This window comes from Hypanus sabinus, chromosome 18 (genome assembly GCF_030144855.1).
Source record: "Hypanus sabinus isolate sHypSab1 chromosome 18, sHypSab1.hap1, whole genome shotgun sequence".
Classification (NCBI taxonomy): domain Eukaryota; kingdom Metazoa; phylum Chordata; class Chondrichthyes; order Myliobatiformes; family Dasyatidae; genus Hypanus; species Hypanus sabinus.
The window spans coordinates 34,830,464-34,848,399 of record NC_082723.1 but is presented as its reverse complement, the minus strand read 5'-3'; the positions used below and the strand labels follow the sequence as shown (position 1 = coordinate 34,848,399).

At 42.8% G+C, this 17,936-nt stretch overlaps 1 protein-coding gene across 3 annotated transcripts in view; it reads left to right on the top strand.

Moving 5' to 3' along the window:
* LOC132407470 (syntaxin-binding protein 1) overlaps positions 1–17,936 on the top strand; it is a 132,974-nt gene that overhangs the window by 103,402 nt on the left and 11,636 nt on the right. For all 3 annotated transcript variants that reach the window (XM_059994055.1, XM_059994056.1, XM_059994057.1), the window contains 3 exons: positions 131–240; positions 6,450–6,551; positions 8,403–8,488. In XM_059994055.1, the coding sequence (XP_059850038.1) occupies positions 131–240; positions 6,450–6,551; positions 8,403–8,488 (298 nt within the window). The remainder of the gene's footprint in view (positions 1–130; positions 241–6,449; positions 6,552–8,402; positions 8,489–17,936) is intronic.

The window sequence follows — 17,936 nt, the reverse complement described above, 5'->3', positions numbered from 1 at the left end:
TTCCTGCTTTAATCCTGTGATTTCTCTGAAATGTGCAAGATTATTGGATACTTACATCAACGCAGCAAAAGGTTTTTACAAATGATGATTTCAGGTTCAATGCATCTTGTTCTTTCTGGTTGTAAATTAGGAATCACGGAGGAGAACCTGAACAAACTGATTCAGCATGCCCAGATTCCACCCGAGGACAGTGAAATCATCAACAACATGGCTCATCTTGGCATCCCCATCGTCACCGATGTATGTTCATTTAACCCTTTGACAATAGATTGGGAAATAAGTTTAATGATGCTGAGTTATCGGCTTTCTACAACTTTGAGTGCTAAGGATTGTAATGTTATTTCAGAATTAACAGATAGTGTCAGAATCAGGTTTATTGTCACTAACATAAGCTGTGAAATTTGTTGTTGTGTGGCAGCAGTACAGGTATAACAAATGACTATAATTAATAACAAAAATAAATAGATTGTGCAAAAATTGATTAATGAGGGCCATAGACTCTTCAGAAATCTAATGGTGGAGGGGAAAGAAGCTATTCTTAAAATATTAAGTGTGTTTGGGCTTCTTCAGGCTCCTGTACCTCCTCCCTGATGGTGGACACAGCCTAATAATGGAGGGACATCCAACAGAGATGAGGTGGAATTTCTTTAGCCAGAGGGTAGTGAATCTGTGGAATTCATTGCCATAGACAGGTGTGGAAGCCAAGTCATTGAGTGTACTTAAAGCAGACATTGATAGGTTTTCGATCAATCAGGACATGAAGGGGTATGGAAAGAAGACAGGAGATTGGGGCTGAGAGGGAAATGGATCAGCCATGATGAAATAACGGAGCAGACTTGATGGGCTAAATGGGCTAGTTCTGCTCCTGTATCTTATGGTCCGACACGATGCGTTGAAATGCGTAATTCTGCTCCTGTGCCTTAAGGTCTTATAGACTTATGATAATGAGAAGAGGACATGTGTCAGGCAGTGAGATTGCTCAGTATTGGATGCTACCATCTTGAGGCAGTGGCTTTGACGATGTCCTTGACGGTGGGGACAGTTGTGCCCAAGATGGAGCTGGCTGAACTTACAATGCCCTCCAACCTCTTTTGATCCTGTGCAGTGGAGCCTCCATATCAGGTTGTGTGTCACATGTTCTTTGAAAGTTCTAAGTGGGACAAATATTTATGATCCTTCTTACAATGCCACACAACTCTCACCAGAATTTGGTGCCTTGATGAGAAATACAAGTTTCCTATTGCTACACAGTTCAAGCTAGCGAAGGTTTCTATTTTGTCCAAAGAAAACGTGCTACATTGGGGTCAAAAACAAGTTTCTACCATCCAGCACCTGCAGTTTCTTAAGAAGAAGCACAGGGATAGACTGGAACCTTCAGATTAACTCAGATTCCAGGTTAGAACTCTCACAGATATCAAAGTCTGAAACATTAGATGTTGAAGTTTATTTCCAATGATGCTCAAATAAATGAACAGATGTGAAATTTGAAAAATAAATCTCATCCAAAATATAGTAAAAGAGAATAAAACCATCAGATATAGGATAAGAATTAGGCCATTTGGCCCATCGAGTCTGCTCTGCAATTTCATCATGGCTGATCTAATTCTCCTCTCAGCCCCAATCGCTTGCCTTCTCTCCATACCCTTTCATGCTGTGACCAATCTATCAACCACTGCCTTAAATATACATGAAGATTTAGCTGCTTGTGGCATAGAATTCCACAGATTCACCACTCTCTGGCTAAACAAATTCCTCAACTTCATTCTAAAAGGACACCCCTCTATTCTGAGGCTGTGTCTTCTGGTCTTAAACTCCCTATCATAGGAAACAGCCACTCCATATCCAATCTATCAAGGCCTTTCACCATTCAAACAACAACACACACAAAATGCTGGTGGAACACAGCAGGCCAGGCAGCATCTATAGGGAGAAGCGCTGTCGACGTTTCGGGCCGAGACCCTTCGTCAGGACTAACCGAAAGGAATTTTTTGCCTCCAGCACTGTCTTTTGGATCCCACTACCCGCCTCCCACATAGTCACATCCTCCTGTCCCTGACCACAGACCAAATTTGAGGCAGCTAACCTGATGGGTGTGACTACTTCCTGAAACAAAGAATCTAGGTAAGTCTCCCCCTCTGTGATGTGCCACAGCTCAGATTCCAGGTCATTAACTTTGAGCCCGAGTTCCTCAAGCAGTCAACACTTACCACAATGGAGTCCACCGGCTCCCACATGCAGCTACAGCACATCATTTGATCCAGCATCATCCCCACTTTATTTAATTAGGGGCACTGAGCACCACATAAAGCTCATTTACTAAACTCTTTGACCTGACCTGTGTGAAGCTCTCTCTCTTTGCGAATTGATTAGGCCATCACTAATGCACTGAGCCCCACAAAATGCTCTTTTTTTAAAAACTTTTCTCCCCAACCTGCGCAAAGTTCTCTCTCTCTTTGAATTGATTGGTCCACCACCAATGTGCTGATCCCCGTGAAGCGCTCCTTTTTTAAACTCTTCTCCCCGACCTGTGCGAAGCTCTCTCACTCTGCAAATCAGTTGATACGCCGCTAATGCCTTCAACATCTTCCCAGCCACTGAGGTCAGACCAGCCAACCTGTAGTTTCTTTTCCTCTGCCTCTCTCCCTTCTTGAAGAGTGGCATGACATTTGCAATTTTCCAGCCTTCCGGAATCTTTCCAGAATCTAATGATTATTGAAAGTTTGCGACTGATGCCTCCACAATGTCCTCAGCCACCTCTTCCAGAACTCTGGGGTGTACACCTTCTGGTCCAGGTGACCTGTCAGTTTTCCAAGAATTCTCCTCTCTAATAAAGGAAACCATGACGTGGAACTTCCATCATACTGCTTGTGTCTTTCACAGTGGTGGTCCCTCTGGTGCTCTCCTCCTCCATTCTTTCTCCCTAGGCCTCCCATCCCATGATCCTCTCCCTTCTCCAGCTGTGTATCCCTTTTGCCAATCAACTTTCCAGCTCTTAGCTTTATCCCGCCCCTCCGGTCTTTTCCAATAATTTCGGATCTTCCCTCTACCACTCCCACTTTCACATCTCTTACTATCTTTTCTATCAGTTAGTCCTGACAAAGGGTCTCAGCCGGAAATGTCAACTGTACTTCTTCCTAAAGATGCTGCCGGGCCTGCTGTGTTCCACCAGCATTTTGTGTGTGTGTTGCTTGAATTTCCAGCATCTGCAGATTTTGTCGTGTTTGAGCTTTTCTTTCTTTTGCTTTCTCTGAGTGAACCCACTCTTTGTGGAGGCCTTGAAGAGCTAAACCCTTAAGATCACCACTCTGACCATGTCCACTCCGATGACGGCCAATGCGATTGCCCTTGCCTTCATTATTTGGTTTACTAATCAATCCCAAATGCTGAATTGTTGCTGGTCAAAACTCCATTATGCTGCCATGACCTGCTAGGCAGTGGGCCTCATTGAAGTCCCCTCCTGTCCAAACTCCAAAGTCAGGATTAGCCACTGGTCAAAGCTTCACTACTGGGACTCTCATACTGTAAAGGGACTAGATGGGATAGAGTTTGTCAAATGTATTCTGGAAAATTTTCCGAATAAGTACATAGAATTCCCAATGGGAGAGTCTGCTATTAGGGAATGAGACAGGGCAGCTGACAGAAGTTTGTGTTGGTTTAACACCTTGCATTGAATGATCCCAATGCCATTAGTTTCAAAGTAAATATGCAAAGGGATAGTTCCGGTGTGTGGGTTGAGATTTTAAATTGGAGAAAAGCCAATTTTGATGGTATCAGAAAGGATCCGACAAGCGTGGATTGGGACAGGCTGTTTCTGTTTTCTGGCAAAGGTTTTCTTGGTGAGTGTTTTTCCCATTATACCACTGGCGTTTAGGGCAGCAATGAAGGTCTTCTAATTCTGGCGGAGTTCAGGGCTTCCTCTCAGTTTTCACTACTGTCAGTCACCCAAGTCTCAGATGCAGACTCAGGGATACCTTCATTCCCAAACGTAGAAGGAATCTTCATTGCTGTTTCCATTACAGTTTTGTTTTACCAGTCAGAGTTGTTAGGCTTGAGGTGAACCCTCCAATTCAGAGAACCAGTGGACCACTCTTAGTCTGGCCTCTACACTTTGAACTGTTTGCCAAAGGTGACCCTACGAAGAGCATAAAACCTTTACTCCAGCCAACATAGGTCTCCGGGTCACTCAGTCACCAAAGCCTCCAAACCCAACGACAAGGCTATGGTCCTCTTTGGAGGTCTTGGTAAGTGGAAGGCCTTCAAAAGAGAAATTTTGAGAGTACAAAGCTTGTATGTGAATGTCAGAACAAAATATAAAGATAACAGTTTTAGAAACCTTGGTTTTCAAGAGATACTGAGGCTCTGGTTAAGAAAAAGGAGGAGGTGTATTGCAGGCATAGGCTTATAGGAACAAATGAGGTGCTTAAAGATGATAAGAAATGCAAGGGAGCACTTAAGGAAGTAATCAGGAGGGCTAAAAGAAGGCATGTGATTACCTTATCAAACAAAGTGAAAGGGAATCCTAAAGGATTCTACAGATATATTAAGAGCAAAAGGATTGCAAGGGACAAAATTGGTCCTCTGAAAGATCAGAATGGAAATCCACGTGAGGAGCCAGAAGAGATGGGGGTGATCTTAAATGAATGTTTTGTACCTGTATTTACTCGGATGCATGGTCTTCATGGACTCTATACAGTTTACAGAGGAGGAGGTGTCTGCTCTCATGAAGCAGATTAGGGTGGATAAATCCCCATGGCCTGACAAGGTGACACCTTGGAGCCTGCGGGAGGCAAGTGGAGAAATTGCCGAGTCCTAGCAGAGATATTAAATCATTCTTAGTGACAGGTGAGGTGCCAGAGGATTGGTGGATAGCTGTTATTGATTGGTGGAAAGGCTCAATAAATAAACTAGGAAATTATAGGCTGGTGAGCCTGACATCAGTAGTGGGAAAAGTATTAAAGGTATTCCAAGGGACCAGATATACGAGTATCTGGATAGATGTGGACTGATTAAGGATAGTCAGCATAACTTTGTACGTGGTAGGACATGCTTAACAAATTTTATAGAGTTTTTTGATGAAGTTACCAAAAAATTTGATGAAGGCAAGGCATTGGATATTGTCTACAAGGACTTCAGCAAGGCATTTGACAAGGTCCACATGGAAGGTTGGTCAAGAAGGTTCGGTTGCTCAGCATTCAAGATGAGGTACTAAATTGGATGAGACATTGTCTTTGTGGGCAATGCTAGAGAGTGGTAGTAGATGGTTGCCTCTCTTTCTAGAGACCTGTGACTTGTGGAGTGCCACACGGGTCAGTGCTGGATCCATTGTTGTTTGTCATTTATATCAACAATGTGGTTAACTGGATCAGCAAAGTTGCAGATGACACCAAGACTAAGGGTGCAGTGGACTGTGAGGAAGACCCATCATGGCTTGCAGTGGGATCTGGACCAGCTGGAAAAATGGGCTGAAAAAATGACAGATTGAATTTTATGCAGACAAGTGTGAGATGTTGCATTTCTGTGAGATCAACCAGGCTAGGTCTTTCACAGTAAGTGGTAGGGCACTGAGGAGTGTGGTAGAACAAAGGGATCTGGGATTACACATCCATAATTCTTTGAAGGTGGTCTTAGGTTGATAGGGTTGTAAAGAAAGCTTTTGGCATACTGGCCTTCATAAATTAAAGTACAGGAGATAGAATGTTATATTGAAGTTGTATGGGACATTGGTGAGGTCTAATTTGGAGTATCGTGTGTAGATTTAACCACCTACCTATAGGAAATATGTAAATAAGATTAAAAAAAACGGAAATTTTACAAGTATGTACAAGGTCAGAAGGATCTGAGTTGTATGGTAAGTTTGAATAGGTTCCGACTTAGGGGTATTGATAGAGTAAATGCAAGCAGGATTTTTCCCCTGAGACTAGGTGGGACTACAACTAGGCGTCAGAGGTTGAGGGTGAAAGCTGAGAAGTTTAAGGGGAACAATAGGGGAAATTTCTTCACTCAGAGGGTCATGAGAGTTTGGAACAAATTGCTAGTGCAAGTGGTGCATGCAAGCTCAATTTCAACATTTAAGAGAAGTTTGGATAGGTACATGGATGATAGGGGTATGATGAGCTATGGTCCCAGTGTAGGTCGATGGGAATAAGCAGTTCAAAATGTTTGACACTGCCTAGATAGGTCGAAGGGTCTGTTTCTGTTCTGTTCTTTTCTATGACTCTAAGCTTAGCAAATGCAGGATGAGGCCACAATCTGGCACTCACCCATTGGGAAGGGCATGAGATCCTAGGAAGGGTGTTGGAACTGCTCTCTGATTCTGTAATACTGATTGATAAGACATGAGCATAAATCCTAGGGTCATACTAAATGTTGATCTCTCATTTAGCACCGAAAAACTTACAAAAATTTTATGAGTTAACTCTGGATAAATTCACTTTCTGTTCGGTGTTCAGTCAACTTTGCGCCGTAGGAACAAGCCAGAACGCAAGGAGAGGATCAGTGAACAGACTTATCAACTGTCTCGATGGACACCGCTCATCAAGGACATCATGGAGGTCAGTGTGTTTCTGTTGACTGTCAATGAATAAAGCAGTTTACTAATTTAGTAGTTTCAGAGTTCCTTGAGATCTGAAATTTGGTAATTAGATTTTAGCATCTTCTGGAGGAGTGAACAGTTGTTCCACATTGTTCTACAATGAATCAGCCATGAAGAAATAGTGGAGGAAACTCAATGGGCCAAATGGCCTAATTCTGCTCTAATATCTTATGGTCTTATGGCTTTATGTTCATAGCTAAGGCTTTAATCCAGTGCTGTTTAATGATCTAATAGAAAGAGCAAAGAATTTATAGTTAGTAACCAGCACATAGAATCAGAGTCTTCCATCCATTAAGTAGTTGGCACTAAGGCAGCTTCCATAGGGTAGTGAATTTGTGGAATTTATTACCATGGGCAGCTGTGGAGGCCAGGTCATTGGATGTATTTAAGGCAGAGCTTGATGGGTTCTTGATTGGACATGACATCAAATGTTATGGGGAGAAGGCCGGGAAGTAAAAAGGATCAGCCATGATTGATTGGCAGAGCAGACAAAATAGGCCACTGGCCTAAATCTGCTTCTATGTCTTTGTGGCAGCAGTACATTGCAATACATGATCAAAATAGAAAAAAAATTGTATATTAAATAGTTAAATTAAACTAAGTTGTGATAAAACAGAAGAAAAGTAGTGAGGTAGTGTTCATGGGTTCAATGTCCATTTAGAAATCAGATGGCAGAGGGGAAGAAGCTGTTCCTGATTGGTAAGTGTATGTCGTCAGGCTTCTGTACCTCCTTTCTGATGGTAACAATGAGACAAGGGCATGTCCTGGGTGGTGGGGGTCCTTACTGATGGATGCTGTCTTTCTGAGGCAGCGCTCCTTGAAGATGTCCACGAAGGTTAGTACCCATGATAGAACTGACTAATTTTACCAATCTCTGCAGCTTACTTCGATCCTGTGCAGTAGCACCCCCCCACCCCCACCCCCACCCCCCCATACTGGACAGTGACGTAGCCAGTCAGAATGTTCTCCATGGTACATCTGTAAAAGCTTCCAACTGTTTTAGATGATAAGCCAGATCTCAAATACAACCACTGTATTGACACCCAGGAACCTGAGCTTACTCACTCTCTCCACTTTTGATCCCTTTATGAGTATTGGAATGTGTTCTCTTATCTTACCCATTCTGGAGTCCATAATCAGCTCTTTGGTCTTACTGACATTGAATGGAGGGTTTTTGCTGTGACACCACTCAACTAGCTGGTATATCTTGGTCCTGTATGCCCTCTCATTACCATCTGAGATTTTTCCAACAATGATTGTATCATCTGCAAATTTATAGATGACAGTTGAGCTATACCTAGCTACACAGACTTTGAGATTTAAACGTATACTTGCCACATAAGTAACAGAAAGTATTGCGGATGTTGCAATATTGGTGAGATATTTTGCAATCACGAGCACTCCTAAAAGAACAATTACTCTACTGCAATGAGTACACATGATATGCAATGTGGGTAGAGCGTGCACAATCACGTGTTTGCAAACCTATATACATGTAAACGCAATACACACTGTAAAACGGTGTGTGTGTGATGTTTTCATAGCCCTTCTAAAACTTGATTACAAAAGATGGTGTGTAATAGGGAAGTTTAATGTTGATTTTCATGATCAGCAGCCCAAAGTCAATAAGGTATACAGTATACAGGAAGCGAAATCTTTGTTGTCCATTGGAAGCTGTAATTAGGAACAGAGTCCAAACCAGATCTTGCTGTGAGAAATAATGATAATTCTTATATCATTCTGGTCTGCAATAGAAAGCTATTACACTTCTGTTCTCCAGTTCATTTTCCCTAAACTGTTTGTCCTGCAGGATGCCATTGATGACAAGTTGGACACTAAACATTACCCATATATCTCTGCCCGTTCCACTGCCTCATTCAGTGCCACTGCTGTCAGGTAAAGTTTCTACACACAACTGAGAGGTGCTTGTTCAATTCCTTGTTGATGAGTAAATATCTATGTTTTAATAACTGAAGTATTCACCTAATCTGTGGTTTTGTTGATTCTGATGGTCTGCAGAGACTAAAGGAGGTTTAATAGCTTAAACTGATTTGCTGGGATGTAGTTGCTCATGGAAACAGGTTGTGTTTAGTGATTAGGTAAGAACATTTGCCGGCCAATATATAAATATCCCATTCCAAGGGTCTGCAACAAACTAACTTCAAATGTGCTGAGAGAAGACCTAATAGACTGAAAGGCGCAGGCCACAGCTTGTTTTCGTAGAGTCCTGTGCTGCTCGAAGCTGGGACTTACTGTAATTCCAACATCATTCACACTTCCCACAACAGGTTAGAAAACCAAGGATAAACAATCCCAGCAGCGTGGAATCAGTGCACAGTCAGTGCAGATTTGCAGAGTTAATGTATAGTACAACAGGGGGTCATTGCACAGTCAGCGTAGATCTGTAGAGTTAATGTACAGGACAGTGTGATTCAGCATAGATCAGTAGTGTTAATGTACAGGACAGTGTAGGATCAGTGTACAGTTGGCATAGATCAGTAGTGTTAATGTACAGGACAGTGTAGGATCAGTGTACCATTGGCATAGATCAGTAGTGTTAATGTACAGGACAGTGTAGGATCAGCGTACAGTTGGTATAGATCAGTAGTATTAATGTACAGGACAGTGTAGGATCAGCGTACAGTTGGTATAGATCAGTAGTGTTAATGTACAGGACAGTGTGGGATCAGCGTACAGTTGGTATAGATCAGTCGTGTTAATGTACAGGACAGTGTAGGATCAGTGTACCATTGGCATAGATCAGTAGTGTTAATGTACAGGACAGTGTAGGATCAGTGTACAGTTGGCTTAGATCAGTAGTGTTAATGTACAGGATGGTGTAGGATCAGCGTACAGTTGGTATAGATCAGTAGTATTAATGTACAGGACAGTGTAGGATCAGCGTACAGTTGGCATAGATCAGTAGTATTAATGTACAGGACAGTGTGGGATCAGCATACAGTTGGCATAGATCAGTAGTGTTAATGTACAGGACAGTGTAGGATCAGTGTACAGTTGGCATAGATCAGTAGTATTAATGTACAGGACAGTGTGGGATCAGCGTACAGTTGGCATAGATCAGTAGTGTTAATGTACAGGACAGTGTAGGATCAGTGTACAGTTGGCATAGATCAGTAGTATTAATGTACAGGACAGTGTAGGATCAGCGTACAGTTGGCATAGATCAGTATTAATGTACAGGACAGTGTAGGATCAGCGTACAGTTGGCATAGATCAGTATTAATGTACAGGACAGTGTAGGATCAGTGTACAGTTGGCATCCGTAACTAGAGGTAATGTACAGGACAATGTAGGGCTGGTACACAGTTGGCATAGATAACTAGACTTAATATAGGGTCAGTGCACAGTCAGTCGGTGTAGATATGCACAGATTGAATTTGTTTGGCAGGGGGCTGGGAACCAGATCCCTAGGACAGTAAGGGAAGGATTGGACCAGAAGGTAGATGTCAAGGAAAATATTGAAAGGCAAAATCGAAATAACAAATTAGATAGTTTGAAGGATGTATCGAGAGCACCCTGAGCAGCTGCATCACTGCCTGATTCGGGAATTGCATCATCTCGGATTGCAAGACCCTGCGGTGGATAGTGAGGTCAGCTGAGAAGATCATTGAGGTCTCTCTTCCCGCCATTACATTTATACCACACACTCCACCCGCAAAGTTATCAGCATTGTGAATGACCCCACGCACCCCTACACAAACTCTTCTCCCTCCTACCATCTGGCAAAAGGTACCGAAGCGTTCGGGCTCTGATGACTAGACTGTGCAACAGTTTCATCCCCCAAGCCATCAGACTCCTCAATGCTCAGAGTCTAGATCGACATCTACATTACTTATTATTATATTGTAATTTGACCTCTACTGTGCTTATTGTCTTGTTTATTAATTATTGTACTGCCCTGCACTATTTTATGTACTTTATGTAGTTCTGTGCAGGTCTGTAGTCTAGTGCAGTTTTTATGTTGTTTTACATAGTCTAGTGTAGCCTTGTGCTGTCTCACATAGTCTAGTGTAGTTTTCTGTTGTTTCATGTCACACCAGGGTTCTGGAGGAACGCTGTTTCGTTTTTACTGTACTGTACTGTACCAGCAGTTTATGGTCGAAATGACAATAAACTTGACTTGACTTGATTTTAATGCAAGGAGTATTTTGGGTAAGGGTGAAGAACATAGAGAATGGACCAGTACGCGGAACAACGCTGTAGCTGTTTCTGAAACTTGGTTGATAGATGGGTAGGAATGGGTGATTATTGTATCAAGTTCTTGAAGTTTTAATAAAGATAGAGGAGAAAGTAAAAGAAGGGGAGGGGAAGTTGCACTGCTTATCAGAGACAATATTGCAGCTGGATTCAGGAGACTTTGATAGGATGCAAAACTGGGCTGAGAAGTGGCAGATGGAGTTCAACCCAGGTAAGTCTGAGATGGTTCATTTTGGTAGGTCAAATATGATGGCAGAATATAGTATTACTGGTAAGACTCTTGGCAGTGTGGAGGATCAGAGGGATCTTGGGGTCCGAGTTCATAGGATGCTCAAAGCAGCTGTGCAGGTTGACTCTGTGGTTAAGAAGGCATACAGTGCATTGGCCTTCATCAATTGCGGCGTTGAGTTTAAGAGTTGAGGGGTAATGTTGCAGCTATATAGGACCCTGGTCAGACCCCACTTGGAGTACTGTGCTCATTTCTGGTTACCTCACTACAGGAAGGACATGGAAACCATAGAAAGGGTGCAGAGGAGATTTACAAGGATGTTGCCTGGATTGGGGAGCATGCCTTATGAGAATAGTTTGAGTGAACTCGGCCTTTTCTCCTTGGAGCGACCGAGGGTGAGAGGTGACCTGATGGAGATGTACAAGATAATGAAAAGCATTGATCATGTGGATAGTCAGAGACTTTTTCCCAGGGCTGGAATGGCTAGCATGAGAGGGCACAGTTTTAAGGTGTTTGGCAGTAGGTGCAATGTAGATGTCAGGGGTAAGTTTTTTACGTAGAGAGTGGTGGGTGTGTGGAATGGGCTGCCAACAGCAGTGGTGAAGGTGGAAAGGATAGCGTCTTTTATGAGACAAGGGTGGAGAATCTGTGGAATTTGTTGCCACAGACAGCTGTGGAGGCCATAAGACATAGGAGAATAGGGCCATTTGGCCCATTGAGTCTGTTCCACCATTCAATCATGGCTGATTCTTTTTTCCCACTCCTCAGCCCCACTTCCTGGCCTTCTCCCTGTAGCCTTTGATGCCATGGCCAATCAAGAATCTATCATTATCTGCCTTAAATACACCCAATGACCCGGCCTCCACAGTTGTGTGGTTTCAAATTCCTCAAACTCACCAGCCTCTGGCTAAAGAAATTTTCCCACATCTCAGTTTTAAATGGACACTCCTCTATTCTGAGGCTGTGCCCTCTTGTCCTAGACTCCCCCACCATGGGAAACATCCTTTCCACATCTACTCTCTCTACCCCTTTCAATATTTGAAAGGTTTCAATGAGATCCCCTCCCATTCTTCTAAATTCCAGCGAAAACAGGCCCAAAGTCATCAAATGTTCCTCATATAATAACCTTTTCATTCCCAGAATCATCCTTGTGAACCTCCTCTGAACTCTTGCCAATTCCAACACATCTTTTCTTAAATAAGGAGCCCAAAACTGTTCACAATATTCAAAGGGAGGCCTCCCCAGTGCCTTGTAAGATGTCAGCATCACATCCATGCTCATATTCTAAACCTCTTGAAATGAATGGTGACATTGCATTTGCCTTCCTCATCACTGACTCAACCTGTAAGTTAATCTTTAGGGTTAACTGCACAAGGACTCACAAGTCCTTTTGCATCTCAGATTTTTGGATTTTCTCACTGTTTAGAAAATAGACTGCAGATTTATTTCTTCTATCAGAGTCCATTATCATGAATTTTCCAACATTGTATATAATTTGTCACTTGCTTGCCCATTCTACTAATCTGCCTAAGTCCTTCTGCAGCCTACTTGTTTCCTCAACACTACCTGCCCTGCACCCATCTTTGTATCATCTGCAAACTTAGCAACAAAGCCATCTATTTCATCATCTAAATCATTTATATACAGTATAAAAAGAAATGGCCCAAATACCGACCGCTGTGGAACACCACTAGTCACTGGCAGCCAACCAGTACAGGATCCTTTTATTTCATTTGTTGCCTCCTACCAATCACCCAATGCTCTAACCATGCTAGAAACTTTCCTGGAATATCATGGGCTCTTACCTTGGTAAGCAATCTCATGAGTGGCACCTTGTCAAAGGCCTTCTGAAAATCTAAATATACAACATCCACTGCATTCCTTTATCTATCGTACTTGTAATCTCCTCAAAGAATTCCAACAAGTTTATTGGGCAAGATTTTCCCTCATGAAACCGTGCTGTCTTTGTCCTATCTTTTCCTGTGTCACCATGTACCCCATAACCTCATCCTCATCCCAATTGACTCCAACATCTTCCCTACCGCTAAGGTCAGGCTAACTGGTCTGTAATTTCCTTTCTGCTTCCTCCCTCCTTTCTTAATAAGCTGAGTGACATTTGCAATTTTCCAGTCTGGAACCATTACAAAGTCAAATGATTCTTGAAAGGTGGTTACCAATGCCTCCACAATCTTTACCGCGACATCTTTCAGAACCCAAGGATTCAGTTCATCTGGTCCATGTGACTTGTGCACCTTTAGATCTTTCTGCTTTTTGAGTACCTTCTCCATTGTGGTAACTGCACTCAATTTTGTGTCCTCACACCCTTCAATACCTGGCATACTGCTAGTGTCTTCCACAGTGAAAACTGATGCAAAATACTCCTTTAGTTCATCTGCCATCTCCTTGCCCCCCATTGTAATTTCACTGGCCTCATTTTCTAGTGGTCCTATATCCACTCTCATCTCTCTTTTTTTATATATACTTGAAAATATAAATTTTCTATCCATCTTTGTATTGTTTGCTAGCTTGCTTTCATATTTCAGCTTTTCCCTCCTAATGATTCTTTTAGTTGCTTTCTTTAGGTTTTTAAAAGCTTCCTAATCCTTTATCTTCCCACTAATTTTTGTTTTGTTTTATGCCCTCTCTTTTGCTTTTATATTAACTTTGACTTCCCTTATCAGCCATGGTCGTACTATTTTGCCATTTGAGTATTTCTTTGTTTTAGAAATACATAGAAAACTTACAGGACAATACAGGCCCTTCAGCCCACAAAGTTGTGCTGAACATGTCCCTACCTTAGAAATTACTAGGATTACCCATAGCCCTCTATTTTTCTAAGCTCCATGTACCTATCCAAAAGTCTCTTAAAAGACCCTATCGTATCCGCCTCCATCACCGTTGCCAGCAGCCCATTCCACTTACTCACCACTCTCTGTGTAAAAAACATTCCCCTGACATCTCCTCTGTACCTATTTCCAAGCACCTTAAACCTGTGCCCTCTTGTGACAGCCATTTCAGCCCTGGGAAAAAGCCTCTGACTATCCACATAATCAATGCCCCTCATCATCTTATACACCTCTATCAGGTCACCTGTCATCCTCCGTTGCTCCTAGAGGAACAGGCAGAGTTCACTCAACCAGTCTTCATAAGGCATGCTCCCCAATCCACACAACATCCTTGTAAATCTCTTCTGTACCCTTTCTGTGGTTTCCACATCTTTCCTGTATTGAGGCAACCAAAAGTAATCACAGTACTCCAAGTGGGGCCTGCCCAGGGTTCTATATAGCTGCAACATCTATCCTGCACCCTCCTCATTTTTCCCAGAAACTCAAGCTATTTCTGCTCTGCTGCCATCTCCTTCCAATTTATTTTGGCTAACTCCTCTCTCATACCGCTGTAATTTTCTTTTCTCCACTGAAATACTGCTACATCAGTCCTTACTTTCTCCCTATCAAATTTCAAGTTGAACTCACTTTGTGATCACTGTGTATTAAAGTTTCCTTTACCTTAAGCTCCCTAACAGACTCCAATTTATTACATAACACCCAGTCCAGCATAGCTGATCTCCTAGCAGGCTCAACTACAAGCTGCTTTAAAAAGCCATCTCATAGGCATGCAACAAATTCATTCTCTTGAGATCCGTTGGCAACTGATTTTCCCAATCGACCTGCATGTGAAAATCTCCTATGACTATCATAACATTGCCCTTTTGACACAGCTTTTCTATTTCCTGTTGTAATCTGTAGTCCACATCCCAGCTACTGTTGGGATACTTGTATATAATTGCCATCAGGGTCCTTTTACCCTTGCAGTTTCTTAACTCAACCCACAAGGATTCAACATCTTCCGATCCTATGTCACATCTTTCTAATGATTTGGTGTCATTCTTTACCAACAGAACCTCACCAACCATCTGCTGACCTTCCTATCCCTCCAGTGCAATGTGTAACCATGGACATTCAGCTCCCAACTACAACCATCCTTCAGCCACAATTCAGTGATGGCCACAACATCATACCTGACGATCTGTAGAAGTGCAACAAGATCTTCCACCTTATTTCTCACACTCCGTGCATTGAGATCTAACATTTTGTAGTACTGTATTTGCTACCCTTATTGATTCTGCATCCCTAATGTGCTGATACTCACCCTGCTGGCTGCAATTTTTTCCTATCATCTGACTGCACGTTATCTTTGCTCTTTTACCATCCGTCCTATTCTGAGTCCCTTCACTGCAGTACCCATCCCTCTACCAAATTAGTTTAAACCCTCCCCAACAGTATTAACAAACCTGCTCACAAGAACATTGGCCTCCTTCAGGTTCATGTGCAACCCATACCTTTTGAACAGATCATACATCTCCCAGAAGAAATCCCAAAGTCCCAAGAACCTGAAGCACTACCCCCTGCACCGGCTTCTCAGCCATGCATTTATTTGCCAAATCATCCTGTTTCTACTCTCACTGGTGGATGGATCAGATAGCAATCCATAAATTATTGTCCTCAAGGTCCTGCTTCACAGCTATCTCTAAGTTCTCTTCTTCAGGACCTCTTTGCTTTTCCTTCCTATACCATTGGTACCAATATGCACCAAGGCATCTGGCTGCTTCTCCTCCCCTTTCTCTCCAAAATGCTCTGGATACAATCTGATCCTGGCACCTGGGAGGCAACATACCATCCAGGTGTCGTATTCACATCCACAGAATCTCCTGTCTGTGCCTCTGACTGTTGTGTCCCCTATCACTGCTTCTCCCCTTTTCTCTTTCCATTCTGCACCACGGACTCCTGCTCAATGCCAGTAAATGCCATGGCATTCCCAAACAAGAGAAAATCTGCAGATGCTGGAAATCCAAGCAACATGTACAAAATGCTTTATGAACTCAGCAGGCCAGGCAGCATCTATGGAAAAAAGAACAGTCGACATTTCAGGCCAAAACTCTTTGGCAGAACTCTTGACTGTAATGTCGACTGTATTTTTTCCATAGATGCTGCCTGGCCTGTTGAATTACTCCAGCATTTGGTATCTATAGAAAAGAGCTTAGTTGACGTTTTGGGCCAAGACCCTTCATCAGAACTGGAAAAAGAATATGAGGAGTCAAAGTAAGAAAGTGGAGGGAGGGGAGGAAGAACCACAATGTGATAGGTGAAACCGGAAGGGGGAGGGATGAAGTAAAGAGCTGAGAGGTTGAATTGTGAAAGAGGCACAGGGCTGGAAAAGGAGCGGACAGAAGGCCATGGAAGAAAGAAAAGTGAGAGGAGCACCAGAGGGAGGTGATGGGTGAGGAGATTAGGTAAGAGAAGAAAGTGGGAATGGGGACTGGTGAAGGTGAGGAGGTTGGAAGTTCATGAAATCGATGTTCATGCCGTCAGTCTGGAGGCCACCCAGACAGAATATAGGGTGTTGCTCCTCCAACCTGAGTGTGGCCTCAGCGCGACAGTGGAGGAAGCCATGGACTGACATCTCAGAATGGGGATGGGAAGTGGAATCAAAATGGGTGGCCACTAGGAGATCCAGCTTTTTCTGGCAAATAGAGCGTAGGTGCTCAGCAAAGCAGTCCCCCAATCCGTGTAGTCTCACCGATATATAGGAGGCCACACTGGATACAGTAGATGACCCCAACAGGTAAAGTGTTGCCTAGCCCTGTGTTTTTGTTCGCCATGATACACACCAGCATCCCCTTAGGTCCCCTTACGATAGCCCATAATCGCATTTTGGAACAGGGAGAAAAGGCTTTTTATCATAGATAAGAGTAGTTAACATGAACATAGATCATCTTAAACTGGCCCAGCAAGCTTTGGGAGTATTCTGCTGCAATGTCCTTGACATCACAACATGACCATGAGTGTGCCAACGCATCTCTGGATGAGGCAGAGGCACCCGCTGTTCCTCCACCTATGGAACAGAGGACCCAAGCTGGGCGTCCGTTCCGAGCTCCAGACAGGCTCACAATGCCAGTTTTAGTGAATTCTGAGGGGGGGGGGGAGCTGTGCAGCGTATCGTAATTGGGAGAAATGTATATAATTCACAACCAATGACATTGAGTTGGGTTTTGCTCTAAGAGGCTGGTCTGAAGTAATGACTTCTTTAAGCAGAGTTTTAGTGTACTTTTGGGGATGTATGTTTTGGAGTTCAATAAAATATATTTAAATTTCATTAAACATAAACTACCTCACTTCATCTACAAGTGCATTGTTGTGTAGATCAGTAGAGTTAACATTTGCACGGCATTGGGTCAGTGCAAAGTTGGCATAGATCTGAAGAGTTACTGTACAATGCAGTGTGGGGTTAGTGTACAGTCATCATTGAACTGCAGAGTTAATGTACATACTGTACGTGAGGTCAGTGTCCAGTCGGCATAGATGTACAGAGCTGAAGTACAATATAGCGTTGGGGTCAGTGTATGGTGAGTGTAGATCTGTAGAGTTAGTGTGGAGTTAGTGTACAATCGGGTAGATCTTTAGACTGAAACTGTGAGCACACACAAGGACCCGAATACTTGCACTAACAGCACTTTGTGCATTACTGTGATATTCTGGTGCTGCTGCAACTTATTTTCTGCTACTTATCTACTTAATACTGTTTTTCTATTACTGTCCTGTTTTTATCTACTGCTTTATTTAATTGCCTGAGAGGAAGCCAAACAGTTTCATTGTATCTATGCATAATGACAATAAAGATCAATCATTCATTCATTCAGAGTAAAAACGTAGGGTCAGTGTACAGTCAGTGTAGATCTGTAGAGTTAATGTACAGTAGGGTTAATGTATGATGCACAGGAGAGTCTAATATATGCTGAAGTCTTTGCAAAGAGTTCTAATGTACAGTGGTTGATGCACAGTGGATCAATATACAGTGCAGTTAATGTCCAATTAAACAGAAGATTTTGAAAACTCATCG